The sequence below is a fragment of the Garra rufa genome, chromosome 2 (genome assembly GCF_049309525.1).
Source record: "Garra rufa chromosome 2, GarRuf1.0, whole genome shotgun sequence".
Lineage (NCBI taxonomy): Eukaryota > Metazoa > Chordata > Actinopteri > Cypriniformes > Cyprinidae > Garra > Garra rufa.
The window spans coordinates 13,374,279-13,389,294 of NC_133362.1; the positions used below are offsets into that span (position 1 = coordinate 13,374,279).

General features: G+C 35.9%; 1 protein-coding gene across 1 annotated transcript in view; it reads left to right on the forward strand.

Annotated features, from left to right (window-relative positions):
• Positions 1-15,016, forward strand: part of LOC141326168 (zinc finger matrin-type protein 4) — a 151,544-nt gene that overhangs the window by 72,465 nt on the left and 64,063 nt on the right. Inside the window, exons 4-5 of the mRNA XM_073834883.1 lie at positions 204-363; positions 12,323-12,547. Of these exons, the coding sequence (XP_073690984.1) occupies positions 204-363; positions 12,323-12,547 (385 nt within the window). The remainder of the gene's footprint in view (positions 1-203; positions 364-12,322; positions 12,548-15,016) is intronic.

Below are 15,016 nucleotides of genomic sequence, written 5' to 3' on the forward strand. Positions count from 1 at the left end.
TCTAATCCGTTTTTGATGGCCAGAGAACACTGGCTGAATATTTTATTTGTTTGTTTTCATGCCGTCCATCTGAAATAAATGTGATGACGAACACAACCTTGGAACAATTTTAGCACTCTTTAGGATGAATAGCAATTATTGCATTTCTCATGTGGGGAAAAAAAAAACTATGTACTATATGTCATGTTTTTAATCTTTTTTAGGACAGCGCAGAGAATGAGGTGGACAGAAACAAATGCTGTACTCTCTGCAACATGTTCTTCACATCTGCCATCGTGGCTCAGTCACACTACCAGGGCAAAACGCACGCGAAGAGAGTTCGCTTAGTGCTGGGGGAGACACCAAGTCTGCCCACACCTACAGGTAAGAGACACACACCTAAATGCATTCTTGTTTTGTTTAGTTTTTTAGATACTGCTTCATAAAAGCTTAACAGTCTTGTTTTTTGGTATTCCCCACTTTTACTGAGAGTAGAGATACTGTACAGTAGTGGATTAGACTCAGCTATGAATCAGAGCTGTAGGAGCATACCGACTGGTTCATGCTTAAAGCCCAAAGCTCAACTCAAGCTAAAGTTCAGTTCTGTCAGACAGGCTTTGTTTATGCCCACCGGTCCAGCTGTGTGTGCAGCGTTAATGAAGCTTTACACAAGCTCCAGTGAGCGTCCTTCAACACTTCAGGGACACACAGAAAAGACGTCTAGAAACATACAGTAAGATGGCACTGTAGAATATTGCAGAGTGGTTGTCTGTTACATGTGCAAAGCTGTGATAAGAGTCTTTCTCAATAAGCAGACAATCACAGAAATGCTAGAATGTGAGATGAGAATGATCTAGAATATCTCGTGTGTCACCACTAATTCTAATTCAAATGCCTCATTTGAACTAAGCAGTATAGCTAAAAATATACAGTACTGAAAAAACCTTAATGACCAGAAACTTTTAAAATGTTTTTGAAATGCCTCTAACCTATACTGAATTAAATTGATTAAAAATACACTAATATTGTAAAAATAGTATTGTAATTTAAAACATTACTCCCATCTTCAGTATCACATGATCCTTCAGAAATCATTCTAATCTGATTTGCTGCTCAAGAAACATTTTGTATTATCGTCAATGTTGAAAACTGTTGTACTGTTATACTTTTATGTTGTACTCAAGGTCAGAAATGAACTTTTGGTAACACTTTATTTTAAGGATCAGGAATTAGACAGTAATTAATGACTAATAACTGCATTTGTAAATGACTAGTTATGGACTTGTATGCCATTATAAGCTATTTATAAGGCCTTCATTGGCTGTTGTCTTATGTTGGTCTTATAGACCCTTTATATTTGTTTCTGTCCTAACAGTGTACTAATTAGCTAAACATAAAACAAACTAATAGCTTGTATTGTGCGAATTACAAACTTTATAAGTTCTCAGTACACTATGCAAATGTGTAGCTTATAAGTATGAAATAAATAGAGAATAGGAATTTCATCAGACATTTAAATTAGTTGAAAAACAGTTACACAAAAGCAGTCTTCTAGCAGTTGTTCCATACTAATAAATGATTAATAAACAAAATATTCCCCATTCCCTTAATTTATTAAGAGCTAACAAGCACATTTCTCACTAATAAATGCTGTATTACTTCAGATTATGTTCCCTATTCTAAAGTAGAAAAGACACACGAAAGATTGCAGTGAAGAATTCTGTCTTTATTGTTTGATGGTTCAACAAGAGAACAAACTACAGATGAGACACATCTGCAAACTTTCATGTCAAACTTTCATGAACTTTTCCATTAAGGGGCAATATCCCCCCCGGAATTGATTTCCTTATGATTATATCAAAAAAAGAAAAATGTATGTTGTCTTTAATGTCAAATACTTAAAGGCATCCTATTATGCTCTTTTACAAAGTCTTTATTTTGTTTTGGGGTTTTTTGTTTTTGCTCTCATGCTTGGGGGTCGAAAAACGCATTATTATTCACATAATTTACATTATTACAATAGCTTTCTCTCCAGGTTGGCACAAATAACTCGATCAGTTCCGGGTTTGATGAAGGTCCGACTTCCAAAAAACAAAATGTGTTGTGATTGGTTAGCAGTCCCACTGTATTGCAACAGTTTAGAAGGCGTTTCAGTGCTGCCATGCCCCTTCCCAAAGCAGCTAGTTCTGTGTACAACTGCCCAAGCTAGATTAACATTTTAAATATGGATATTTTTCTTACAAAAGCACATCAGATCGCTAAAGGAGGCTTTTACTCACTCCTCCGGAGCCATGTGAGGCACTTTTTATTATGGATTGACTTGTTTTGGACTCATGGAGAGAAACACTTGTCTATGCCGTTTAGTCTATGCCGTTCTAAAGCTTGGGAGTGCCAGGATAATTTTTAATATAATGTCTGAAAGAAGTCATATACACCTAGGATGCTGTTACATTCATGTCTGTTCATTTGGTCTCCCCCTGTCATTTTGTTGTCATTTGGTTTTGCCCTCATCATCATTATTCCCTGCACCTGTCTTTGATTATTCCCTGCACCTGTGTTTAATGATTAGTTAGCATTTAAAAGTCTGTCTCTGTTTTCAGTTCATTGTCGGTCCTTAACGTTGTGTGATGTGTGTGAAAGCTCTCAATGTTCCTGCCTGTTCCTGCCTTGTTCCTCTTGGAGAATTATATTAAATATATTGTTTATTTTGAATATCGTCTCGTCTCGTCTTGCACGCACCCCTAACAGAAGGACCGACCAATAAAGTTTCCCAGCGTGTTTCCCCTGCTTTATTTTCCGTTTTTTCCCAGTGTTTATTTTTCTGTTTTTCTTCATGGATCCCGCTGTTCATATCATTCTCCTGGAGCAGGGGGATCGCTCTCTCGAGGACCACACCAGAGACTTTGTGTTCCTCGCCCCATTAACACATTACCCGGACAGCTGCTTGTGCACGTTCTTCCGCAACGGATTAAATAACACCATCAAGGCGCAGCTGTCCGGGGAAGGTCCTCGAGAGAGCCTCGCTGATTACATCGTGTGGGTGCTGGTGTCCAGCAGATCTTCGTTGGACGCGGAGGATGACACCAGCCCCACACCAGACCCAGAACCCAGCCAAACATCACCCCGACAAGCGGAGTTGCAGCCCGAGCCCACCGACGATGGAGAGCCAGAGCCGAGAGCGACAGAGCCAGAGCCTGACCCATCTGACCAGGTGCGAGAGCCGACTACAACGTCTGCGACGGTGGATTGTCACGTGGAGCAAGAGAGGGCGATAGAGAGCCCTGCCCACTGCACCACCACTGGGGGTGAGCTTGAGCATCATTCTGGGGATCTTATTGACTTTTTCTCTGAAGTATTCTTCTATCCTGACCTTCCTGTCTGCCCGGAATTCCCACCCACCCACCCTCTGTCATCCACTTCCATGTCTGTCTGGCCACCGCTGTCCCCTGACAGCCCCTCAGCCCAACACCTGTGCAGTGGGCTCGCCGCGGGGCTGCCAGTTTCCAACGGTGTCTCGGCTGGAGGATCCCTCAGCTCCGCCTCCAGCCTCCGAGTCCAGGACTCCGCCTCAGCCCTCCGACCCTGCGGTTCCACCACGGCTCTCGACGCTCTCATCTCCACCGTCACCCGTCGGTCCACCAGCTCCACCGGGCTCCATCGTCTCTCCGGCTCCGCCCTGGTCAGTCGTCGTCCCTCCGTCCCCTCAGGACTCTGCTCCTCCGACTGTGCCTCGTCGCGCCGTCCCACCGGCTCCTTCGGACTCCTCCCTTCCTTCGACACAGCCTCCATCCTCTGTCGCTCCGGCTCCGCCGTGGGCCTCCGGAACTCCGCCTCCGCCTTGGGCGCCAGACCCTCACGTTCCACCTTGGCCCTCCGGATCCTCGGCGTCACCCTGGATCTACGGCTCTCCGTATCGATATATCTCTATACCGCACACGTCAACAGTGCGGCCGTTCATTTTTATATTTTTTTTTTACTAAATATCTCCCTTTGGAGTGGACTTTGAGATTTGTAACTTTGTAGATGTTTTTTATGCCCAAACATACAGACCACAAACTGACTAAAATTCAAAAAGTGAAAAAGCATAATAGGACCCCTTTAAATATACCCAATTACTTTAATCAATATATTAAACTGTTGGCAATAACAATAGACTGTTTAAAATTGTATCTAAATTACACATGAAAAAAACAGAAGCTCATAGCGTTGCTATATTATGACAAAAATTGTTACTGTAGATTATTGCTCTTTATATTGTAATACTGATTAATAATATCAATATAGAAAACAATATAAACGTTTTTGTTTTGTTTTGTTTTAGGCACGTCACATTCTGGCTTCACAGACAAACATATCAATCAATGACATTAGCCAAGTCTAGTACAAGTTATGCAAAAACTCACACTGAAGCTACGAAATTAATCTTTTATTTATATCCTATCTGCACTGTGTTGTTTATGATGACAGAATTTCTCGAGCATGCACACTCAACAACAGCTCCAGTGTTTTCAGCTCTGACTAATTTAAGCGCCTCTGATTGGCCAGTGCATTCCTAAGTTTAGTAGAAACACATTTGATTGGTTATAAGGCTCAACGCTGCACAAAACAATGTGTAAAAGCAATCTGATGCACTGGAAGTGAATCTACATGTAATTCTGCAAAATGGCACTTTTTATTCAATTTCATATTTAATTTTAATCACAACAGTCATAAAACGTTGTTTAATTGTGCATGGGCATTTTTTCTCCTTTGTCATGAATTTATGGGGCATTTTTGTTCATTTTTATGGCATTTTTGCCACAAGCCCTCATGACCCTGGTTGTACTGTAATATTTTATGGAAAGTGTTATTCGGGTTTCTTTGATATGTAAAAGTTCAAAAGAACAGCAATTATTTAAATAGAAATATTTAGCATTATTATAAATGCATTTCCTGCCACTTTTGATAAATCAAATTTGAAAAAGTCAGAATAAAAGTTCTTTTAAAAAATACAAATCTTACTGACCCCAAACTTTTGAACAGTAATAATATTTTTTTTTAGTCTTTTGATGATATTTAGTATTTTTCTTGATTATTTTGTTTTTTGTCTAATCAATTTAAGTTATTAAAATGCTCTCAAACTTACTCACAAGTAGTATAAAATAAAAGTTAATGGACAACTAAAAAAGGCAATAAACTTTACCACATTACTATTACGACATTGCAGTCACGTAATCACAATGCATGAGGCTGAAACAGTCAAGAAAACAACATTTGAATGGATTTCATCTGAATTAAACTGCATAAATTTAATACTTTGGGTTTGGTGTTAAGAACAGAGCATTAAGGAGAATGCCTGAGGAATATTAATAAAGTGCAGCCTTGAAAACACAGTAATAAACTCCTGATATCAAAACAAGATGTTTATGTCTCTGATGATATTCACAATGCTAAAAAATAGTTTCATCTATGCTTAGTGTCAATGAATAATTCAGAACGGTGGTTGTTTACAGATGACTGGACATAATGTGATATATAGCAGTTAAAAGATCTGAGAAACAACATGATCATATAATCAGTTTTCTTTTACCAGTAAAGTACAGTATACTGTAGAACCAATACAGTGTGAAGTGATGAGGATTACAGGCTCGTGCATGTGAGGTATCACTGAACATGATGAACAACATTTATGTGCAATGCAGAAACACAGTCAGACAGTTTCCAGAAGGCCTGTATCTGTTTTCTTTTCCAAAGCAGCCTGAGAAAAAGGTTGTACAGAAACTGCCTGAAGCTGCGTGAATTTGTATGACTCAGGGTCAATGTCATGTATAAACGTACTGGAAAATTATATTGAGCTTATAAATGAATAATGGTTAATAAAAGAGAGAGCAAGCCATTCCACCTACAGTATCTGTCCATATCAATCCATGAACCTGCCTAACTAACCATCCACCCACCCAACCACCTACCCAGTGCAAACAAGGCGTAACTGTGGGTTGCTTATGGATGCCAAGCAATATCACAACATTCAACTGATGTGCAGACACAAGTGTGTATATCAGCACATTTTAAATTATTTAGAGATGTGACCCTGGACCATAAAACCAGTCATAAGTATCAATTTTCATGATCATGATCTTTCCTTAATATCCTAATGATTTTTGGATAATTTTGACCCATACAATGTATTGTTGGCTATTGCTACAAATACACCCATGCTATTTGCGACTGGTTTTGTGGTCCTGGGTTACATATTTCATATATAACTCAGGGGACATAATGTAAAGCTGTTTTGGCATTACATTTAGAATAAAAAAAGTTGAAAAAATTAAGTTACATGGAGCATCTTAGCATTTAAAAAACATTTAATTCTCTAATATAAGAAAAAATGGTCTTTTATATGTATACTGTCGTTCAAAAGTTTGGGATCAGTATAATGTGTTTAAAATGTTTTTATAAAAAAAGTCTCTTCTGCTCTGTCTGTTTGATTAAAAATACAGAAAAAACAGTAATATTTCGAAATACTGTTGCAATTTAAAATAGTGGTTTTCTATTTTAATATACTTTAAAATATAATAAATTTTTGTGAATTGTCAGCATCATTACTCCAGTCTTCAGTGTCCAATTATTTTTCAGAAATCATTCTAATATGCTGATTTATTATCAATGTTGAAACAGTTGTGCTGCTTAATATTTTTTGGAACCTGTGATACTTTTTTCAGCATGCCTTAATGAATAAAACTTTTAAAAGAACAATTTATTTAAAGTAGGAATCTTTTCTAACAATATACATGAACTTTCAAAAATCTGAAGTACGTACATATTTCTCTTTTCTTTATTTTTGAAAGTAAGAAATGTTTTTATTCTACAAGAATTTGTTCAATTGATAAAACGTGATAGCAAAGACTTTTATTGATAGAAAAGATTTATATTTTGAATTAATGCTGTTCTTTTTATCTTTTTATTCATCACAGAATCCTGAAAAAAAAGAATCACAGGTTCCAAAACATATTAAGCAGCGTAACTGTTTCTAACATTGACAATAAAAACTCAATTAGAATGATATGAACACTGAAGACTGGAGTAATAATGCTAAAAATTCAGCTTTGACATCACAGGAATAAATTACATTTAGTAGAAAACATTTCAAATTCTAATGATATTTTGCAATATTACCGTTTTTCTGTATTTTAATCAAATGAACACAGCCGTGTTGAACATATTTCAAAAACATGTGTAAAAAAATCTTACCATCCCTAAAGTTTTTAAACAGTAGTGTAAATAAATATATAAAATAATATAAAGATCAAAAACGTATGTTAATGCTCATACTGCATATCCTTACTAGAGACTATTATACATTTCCATTAGCATTTTGCTTTGAACAATTTGCCTCTCAATTAGATTTTGCACTGCGAAACTAAATTGATTTGTAATGGACACTTTCAATCACCTAAGCTTTGGTCACTAGATATGTGCCAGTGTGGAAAGTCATCAATGTGTGTGGTAATAAATACTTGAAACTTGGATTCAAACTGCTGCTGTATTCAGTGTCAGACAAATTTGTCTTAACACATTTTTCAGTCCATATTTGATTACACTTCACTTTAAAATTATTTTAACCACATTACAGAAGTCTGCCACAGCCATCAGGACACACAAGGAGGCATGTGTTTCTATCTTTAGCCTGTCGATGACTATTGAATTTCATTTCCTGTCATAAGGGAAATGATTTCAATCAAGCAGGGTAGTGTTTGTTACAGCCCTCCAGACTAATTCCACTAATCTTCCTGGTTCTCCATGTATAGTAGATATTATAACAAGTGCTTGATGGTGAGCGTGAGCATGCAATTATCGTGTGTTTTTCAGTCTGTCATGACAAAGATGAATCTCAGATGGAGATCACATATAGTAGACGGCTTAAGTAAAGCAATATGAAAGGACTTTTCCGCAAATTTAAAGAGAAAGTGGTGAAACGGGGGTTTCAGGAGAGATTAGAGTCAAAAGTAACCTTGGTGAAAATCCAGAGTGCTGTTCGCTCAGGAAAACTCATCAGACGAGGATCGGGGTTGACAGTCGAAGCGGATGTGATGGAGTTGCCCTTGAGTTAGTTTTTTACCTGCCCATCCCCCGTCTATTTCCGCTCATCTTGTCACTCCAGCTCTAAAACCATCTTTGCTTTAGGGTTCATCGGCAACATCTGTCTCTGCACATCCGGCATGCTTAGGAATACATACATAGATATATGTGTTAGTGATATGCAAAATGGTTTTACATTCAGCCCTGCATGAATACAGTTTTAAAACATCTACCAGTCCCTGATCAGATGCTAAAAGGATGTTCACAGCATGCATTCTTGCTTTTAAAAAGGAGCTCAATGGAATGAAACAAAACGCAAGGGCCTTTCAAAAGTTGAACTATTTTTAACTCAACACATCTTCTTAAAAACACTCATAATTGCCTAGAAATGTATTGTCAAATGCTGTGAATTTCTTACAATGCAGTGCTTTGATGGCTTAGCGTAGTGGTATAAAGAGAACGAATTTAGAGAGGATTTTAAGACACTGTCAGGATGCTAAAGAAATCTAGTTTGAGAAGCCCTCTTTATTATTATTTTTTAACACATCAGATAATACAGAAAAGCAGTAATCAAACATTCCGACCCATTGCTAATGTGTGTATGCCTGTTTTGTCAGACCGTTGATCCATGCACAGTGATTTGAATCATCTTTGCTCATGCGAGTGAGATGTGGGTGGTGAGAACAGAGAGGTGTAGTTGCTGTATGCGTCGTTATGTATGACAAATCAACTAAATCAAATGATCAACATCTTAGCAACCAATGTCCAATTTAAGATTCCATGCAACCATAAGAGATCCATATATATGTGTATATATATATATATTCAAGAAGAATAAGGACATTGCCAAATTTGATTAAAACAGACGGCAGTGGTGTCATGTTGTGTGACTTTGGCATGCTGGTAGACTCAAAGTATTTTTCTGCCAAACTTGTTGCTATGATACGTTTCAGAATTCAAACTGCTGTTATATGTACTTTTAACCCATAGCTATTAAAAAAAGTGTTACTCTACTGACTTAAATAGAGTGGTAATTTCACTACAGCGAGTCTCTGAGAGTTAAAGGGATAGTTCACCCAAAAATGACAAATCTGTCATTTACTCACCTTCATGTCATTCCAAAATGCTACATATTTTGAGAAATGTCACAAGTGTTCAAACAATGGAAGTCAATGGTCAGTAAAACTGTTTGGTTATCAGCATTTTTAAAAATATCTTCTTTAGTATTCCGCAGAAGAATGGAAGTCATAAAGGTTCAGAACAACATGGGAGAGTCAATAATTACAAAATGTAATTTTTTTTTTTGGATGAACGATCCCTTTTAGTGAAATAGGGCCCTATGATTTCCATGATGCGGGAAACACGGACAGAATCACGGAATCCAGTCATAGAAATGGAAATTACTCTATAACGCAGATTATCACGGAATTTGCCAAATTTGGGATGAATAACTTAAAAGTAGATCAGAACACTTAAATCAAAATGCAAAATGGACCAGTGTCAGTAAATATTAAGCCATAAAAAGATTAATCCTGGATGTTCTACATCTCTGCGTGAATGAATACCGCAGACGTGCAGTTTCGTTAACTACACAAATACTGAAGCACGAGTGACTCTCGTGGTGTTTTCAACTTCTGCCACCTCAATATGTGACACTGGACCACAAACCAGTCATAGGGGTCAATTTTCTCAAATTGACCCTTTTTATACATCATCTGAATAAATAAGCTTTCCATTGATGTATGGTTTGTCTATCTGGCCGAAATACAACTATTTGAAATTCTGGAATCTGAGGGAGCTAAAAAAAAAAAAAAAAATTAGAAAATCACCTTATAAAGTTGTCCAAATGAAGTTCTTAGCAATGCATATTACTAATCAAAAATTAAGTTTTGATATATTTACAGTAGAAAATGTACAAAATATCTTCATGGAACATGATCTTTACTTAATATCCTAATGATTTTTGGCATTTTTGACCCATACATGCTACATAACACTGGTTTTGTGTACCAGAATCACATGTGAGTAGATGAACACACAAACAAAATCTCTAAAACTGCTCAGAGTCACTTGAGCATTTTACTTTTTTTTTTTTTTTTTGAGAAAATCTGTTGTCATAAAGGTCTTCACAGCAACCCATCAAAATTAAAGTTTGGTTTACCATGAAGAAACTCTGACAGAAATATATTACTTATTTTAATGACAGTACTACTACTAATGTTAAAATTATTATTAAAACATAATTTTTAAAGGAATATTTAGCAGACTTTATTTACCCGAAAAATATAACTACACAACACAGTATTTTTAAAAAAAAAAAGTTAATTAATTAATACTATATTTTTTAAATAAAATAAATTCATTAGAGATGCTTTTGATTATTACAGTTTATTGAAACCATTAAAATAAAATCCAGAAAATTTATGGAAAACACAGAATCTAATACAAATAAAACTGAAATGTATTTCATAGTGCCTTAAAAATTTTACTTTTTTTTTATAAATTGCTGTTATGTTGTATGCATTTTTTGATTTTAATCAATTAGACATACTTTTTGAAATAAAAACTAGACTAAAATAAAAGACTACACTGTAAAAAGTTTTCACCAGTTTCAACTTAAAAACTTAAGTTTAGCAGCTGCCTTAAAATGTTAAGTTAAATCAACTTAAGTCATTTAAACTCACAAGTTAAATCAACTCATTTTTATTGTAATAAGTTAAAATGACTTAGTTTTAAGCCGATTTAACTTAAAAACATAAGGCAGCTGCTGAACTTAGTTTTTTAAGTTGAATCTGGTGAAAACTTTTTACAGTGTAGGATTCTGTTGCATTTTCTCTTCTACAATCTAAAAAAAAGGTACCAAAAAGGTATCAAAAAGATGTCACTGGAACAATAGCCTTTCAAATGCTATTAATATGGATAATTTGAGTACTAATGTGTACACTTCATGTAGCTTATGTACCTTTAAGGTACTAAACCACTCATTTTACCAGTAAAAATGGTACAAAGGCATACCTTTTGAAAGGGTACAGTGACAGCTTTTGTACTTTTTTCTTCTTCACTTAATTTCCAGCGATATTGTATACTTTTTGAACTGAACTGAGGTGGATGATGACATCACTGAATTCAATGATAAACTGCCTTTAACTGAAAATTGAGTGTTTACTGTTGTCCTTTTGCATTATTGACACACTATTTAATACTGTAAAGCTGCTTTGACACGATCTGTATTGTTAAAAGCACTATATACTGTAAATAACGGTGACTTGACTTGACATCTAAAAGTGAATTGATAGACTTTTAGTAAACGGTTAGAGTTTAGCCGCTTGCCTAAAAAATTTCAAATCTGTCATCATTTACTCACCCTCATGTAGTTCCAAACCCCTTTTTATACTCTTTTCTTTCATTGGAACACAAAAATGAGATGTTTAGCAGAATCTTCATGCTTCTCTTGTTCATATAATAAACAAGGGCTGCCCTTGACTAAAGATTTTTCTGGTCATCTCATCATCTCCGCAGTAGTGGATGCACCTATATGCAAGTTTCATATGGATTACATAATCTGAGAATATCGGTTTTCTATTTTAATTGGTTCATCCTGTTTGCTTCCATTATTTTACAAAAGTGCAGTGTTTTGTTGTTATTGTGAGTGCACACAAATAAACGTAGAGTATTTACAGATTTGAGAGATGTATTACTTTTATCTATGACCAAAAATGACAAGCGACTAATAAAATTTTGGTCAACCAAGAATCTTCTCATCGACTAACGGTTAGTTGACTATTGGGAGGCAGCCCTATAAGTAACTAAATTAAGTATATTCTATTCCCAAAAAAAAGTACTGGAAAAATTCTTTCTACATACTATACAGCTTTTTCAGCATCTATTGGATTTAAAAGTCCAGTAAACAATCACAGCGTGTTTAGCTCATTCTAACCTGCGGCACTGTCGCCTTTGGGGTTGGTAACCATGGTAACAAGTCCCATGGTGTCTTTGAGATTGTCACCTGGAAGATCAATCTATTTGCTTGCTTTTTCCTCATAAGATGCAGGAGGCTAACCCAACTCAGGGGTGAAGTTTCATCTCCACATGCGCTGACCCTCTCTTGACCCGCATAACTGTTCAGAAGATTAGGCTTGGAGCCATCAGTGTGTTTGCCAGCAGGACAGTTTCAGCTGCACTCAACAGAATCTTTATAGTTTGTTTTGATATTGAATAGGCTCATAAAATCTGTCTATACAGATGGATATTTATAGATGATGAATGTATATTCTGTTCTGTGCAGAGTCAGCCCCGCCCACCACTGAGACCACAGACACACCCCCTCCCTCGTGGCAGCCGCTGACCAATCACGGCGAGGCGGGAAAGTACTGCTGCTTGTGTGGCGCCTGGTTCAACAACCCACTGATGGCACAGCAACACTACGAAGGCAAGAAGCACAAGAGAAATGCGGCGCGGGCGCGACTGCTAGAGCAGCTGGCTGGCAGTTTGGATGCCAATGAAAGCACAGGTCAGTCTTCAATCGCCTGAGTCATAAATGTCATGTGACTAATCACATTTGGAGCTACACAAAACTGCCATGACAACACAGAGTGTGCAACAAGAATAAACACCGTTCCAAACTACACTGAGCAGTGACATCAATGCAGACAAATAAATATAGTTGAAGTCAAAAGTTGAAGTAAATCTGCAAAATGTAAATTATTTGACCAGAATTAGAGGGATCATACAAAATGCATGTTTTTTTAGTACTGACCTGATCATACAAAATGCATGTTTTTTTAGTACTGACCTGAATAAGATATTTCACATAAAAGATGTTTACATATAGTCCACAAGAGAAAATAATAGTTGAATTTAAAAAAAATGACCCTGTTCAAAAGTTTACATACACTTGATTCTTAAAACTGTGTTTTCAATGGCTGTATGATTTTAAGATCCATCTTTTCACACTGAGGACAACTGAGGGACTCATGTGCAACTATTACAGAAGGTTCAAATGCTCACTGATGCTTCAGAAGGAAACACAATGCATTAAGAGCCAGGGGTGTAAACTTTTGAACAGAATGAGAATATGTACATTTTTCTTATATTGCTTAAATATCATATTTTTTCATTTAGTACTGCCCTTCAGACGCTACAGAAGATACTTACATGTTTCCCAGAAGACAAAATAAGTTAAATTTACCCTCATCTTTAAATTCCAAATTCCATTCCCCCAGATGCATTGTATTTCCTTCTGAAGCATCAGTGAGCATTTGAAACTTCTGTAATAGTTGTTAAGTCCTTCAGTTGTCCTCAGTGTGAAAAGATGGATCTCAAAATCATTTTTAGAAAGGGTTCAAATAGACAAAATGCTGAAAAAAAGCTGTGGATCATTCACAGCTGTTGTTGTGTAAATGAACAGCCAAAATGGATAAAAGGTGTTCCGTTTTTAATTAAAAACAATGTGGTTCCTCTTAAACAGGCAAAAGAGCTACAAGGAATTCAGAGTCTATGCACTTTGTACCACTCATGTTGCTTGCATACTGTACCCACATTTTTAAGTCAAATATCTCCCCTACTTCTGTTTCGCTGTTGAATCCTGTCACTGACTTTGTGCTCTTCAAATGCATATTTCACATTGAAGTAATCACTCGGCATGTTGGTCATACAGTGTGTAATCCAGGTATCCTGACAGATCCCATAAGCCAGTTCAAATAAAGCGTTAGTCACATCGCAGTAGCTGCTCAAGGGTTTGAACAAAGTCGAGTCGAGTATCGCCTTCGGATACATCTCAAAAACTAGATCCGTAAGCCTTGAGTTTCTTTCCCCAAGGCAAATTAGCAAAAGGCTTGTCACTTGTCTTTAGGAACTAAGACTCAAAGTGCTTTGATTTTGATTCGCCCGCTACTGAAATGAACAAGTCAGTCTGATTCAGACTTCTTTTGTTCAGTAGATATTGTAGGAAGGATTCAGTGGCAATACTTAACCATAACCATTAGAATAACCGAGGAAAACAAATAATTTTTGCAAACTTTGACAAAATATGTCATTTGTCAATACTTTTTTTAGAGCTCTAAACCTAACAAAAGGCATTTTATTCTATTTTAATTAAATCAAAAACAGTGATCTTAAAGGAAAAGTTCAACCTAAAATGTCATTTACTCGCCCTTTTGTTCCAAACCCGTATAACCTTCTTTTTTCTGTGAAATACAAAAGAAAAGAAAAAATGTCCATAAAATGCCAAAATGGTGATTGGCATCTCAAATGAACATACACTTCCATTCAAAAGTTTAAATACAGAAAATACAGAAAAAACTGTAATATTGTGAAATATTATTACTGTTTAAATTAGTGGTTTTCTATTTTAAAATATTAAAAAAAAAAAAATTTATGCAAAGCTAAATTTTCATCAGCCATTACCCCAGTCTTCAGTGTCACATGATCCCTTCAGAAATCATTTTAATATGCTGATTTATTACTTTTATTATCAATGTTGGAACCAGTTGTGCTGCCTAATATGTTTTGGAACCTGTGATTCTTTTTTTCCAGAATCTTTGATGAATAAAATGTAAATGAATAAAAAGGACAGCATTTATTCAAAATACAAATCTTTTCTAACATTATAAGTCTTTGCTATCACTTTTTTATCACTTTAACATATACTTGGTAAATAAAAGTATTAATTTCTTTCAAAAACGAATTACTGACTACAAACGTTCAAATTTTACTTAATATTGTTACAAAAGATTTCTATTTTGAATAAATGCTGTTCTTTTTAACTTTTTATTTATTAGAGAATCCTGAAAAAAGCATCTCATGTTCCAACTAAATATTAAGCAGCACAACTGTTTTCAACATTGATAATAAATCAGCATAGTAAAATGATTTCTGAAGGATCATGTGACAATGAAGACTGGAGTAATGATGCTGATAATTCAGCTTTGCATCACGGGAATATCTTACATTTTAAAATATATTTACATTGAAAAACGTT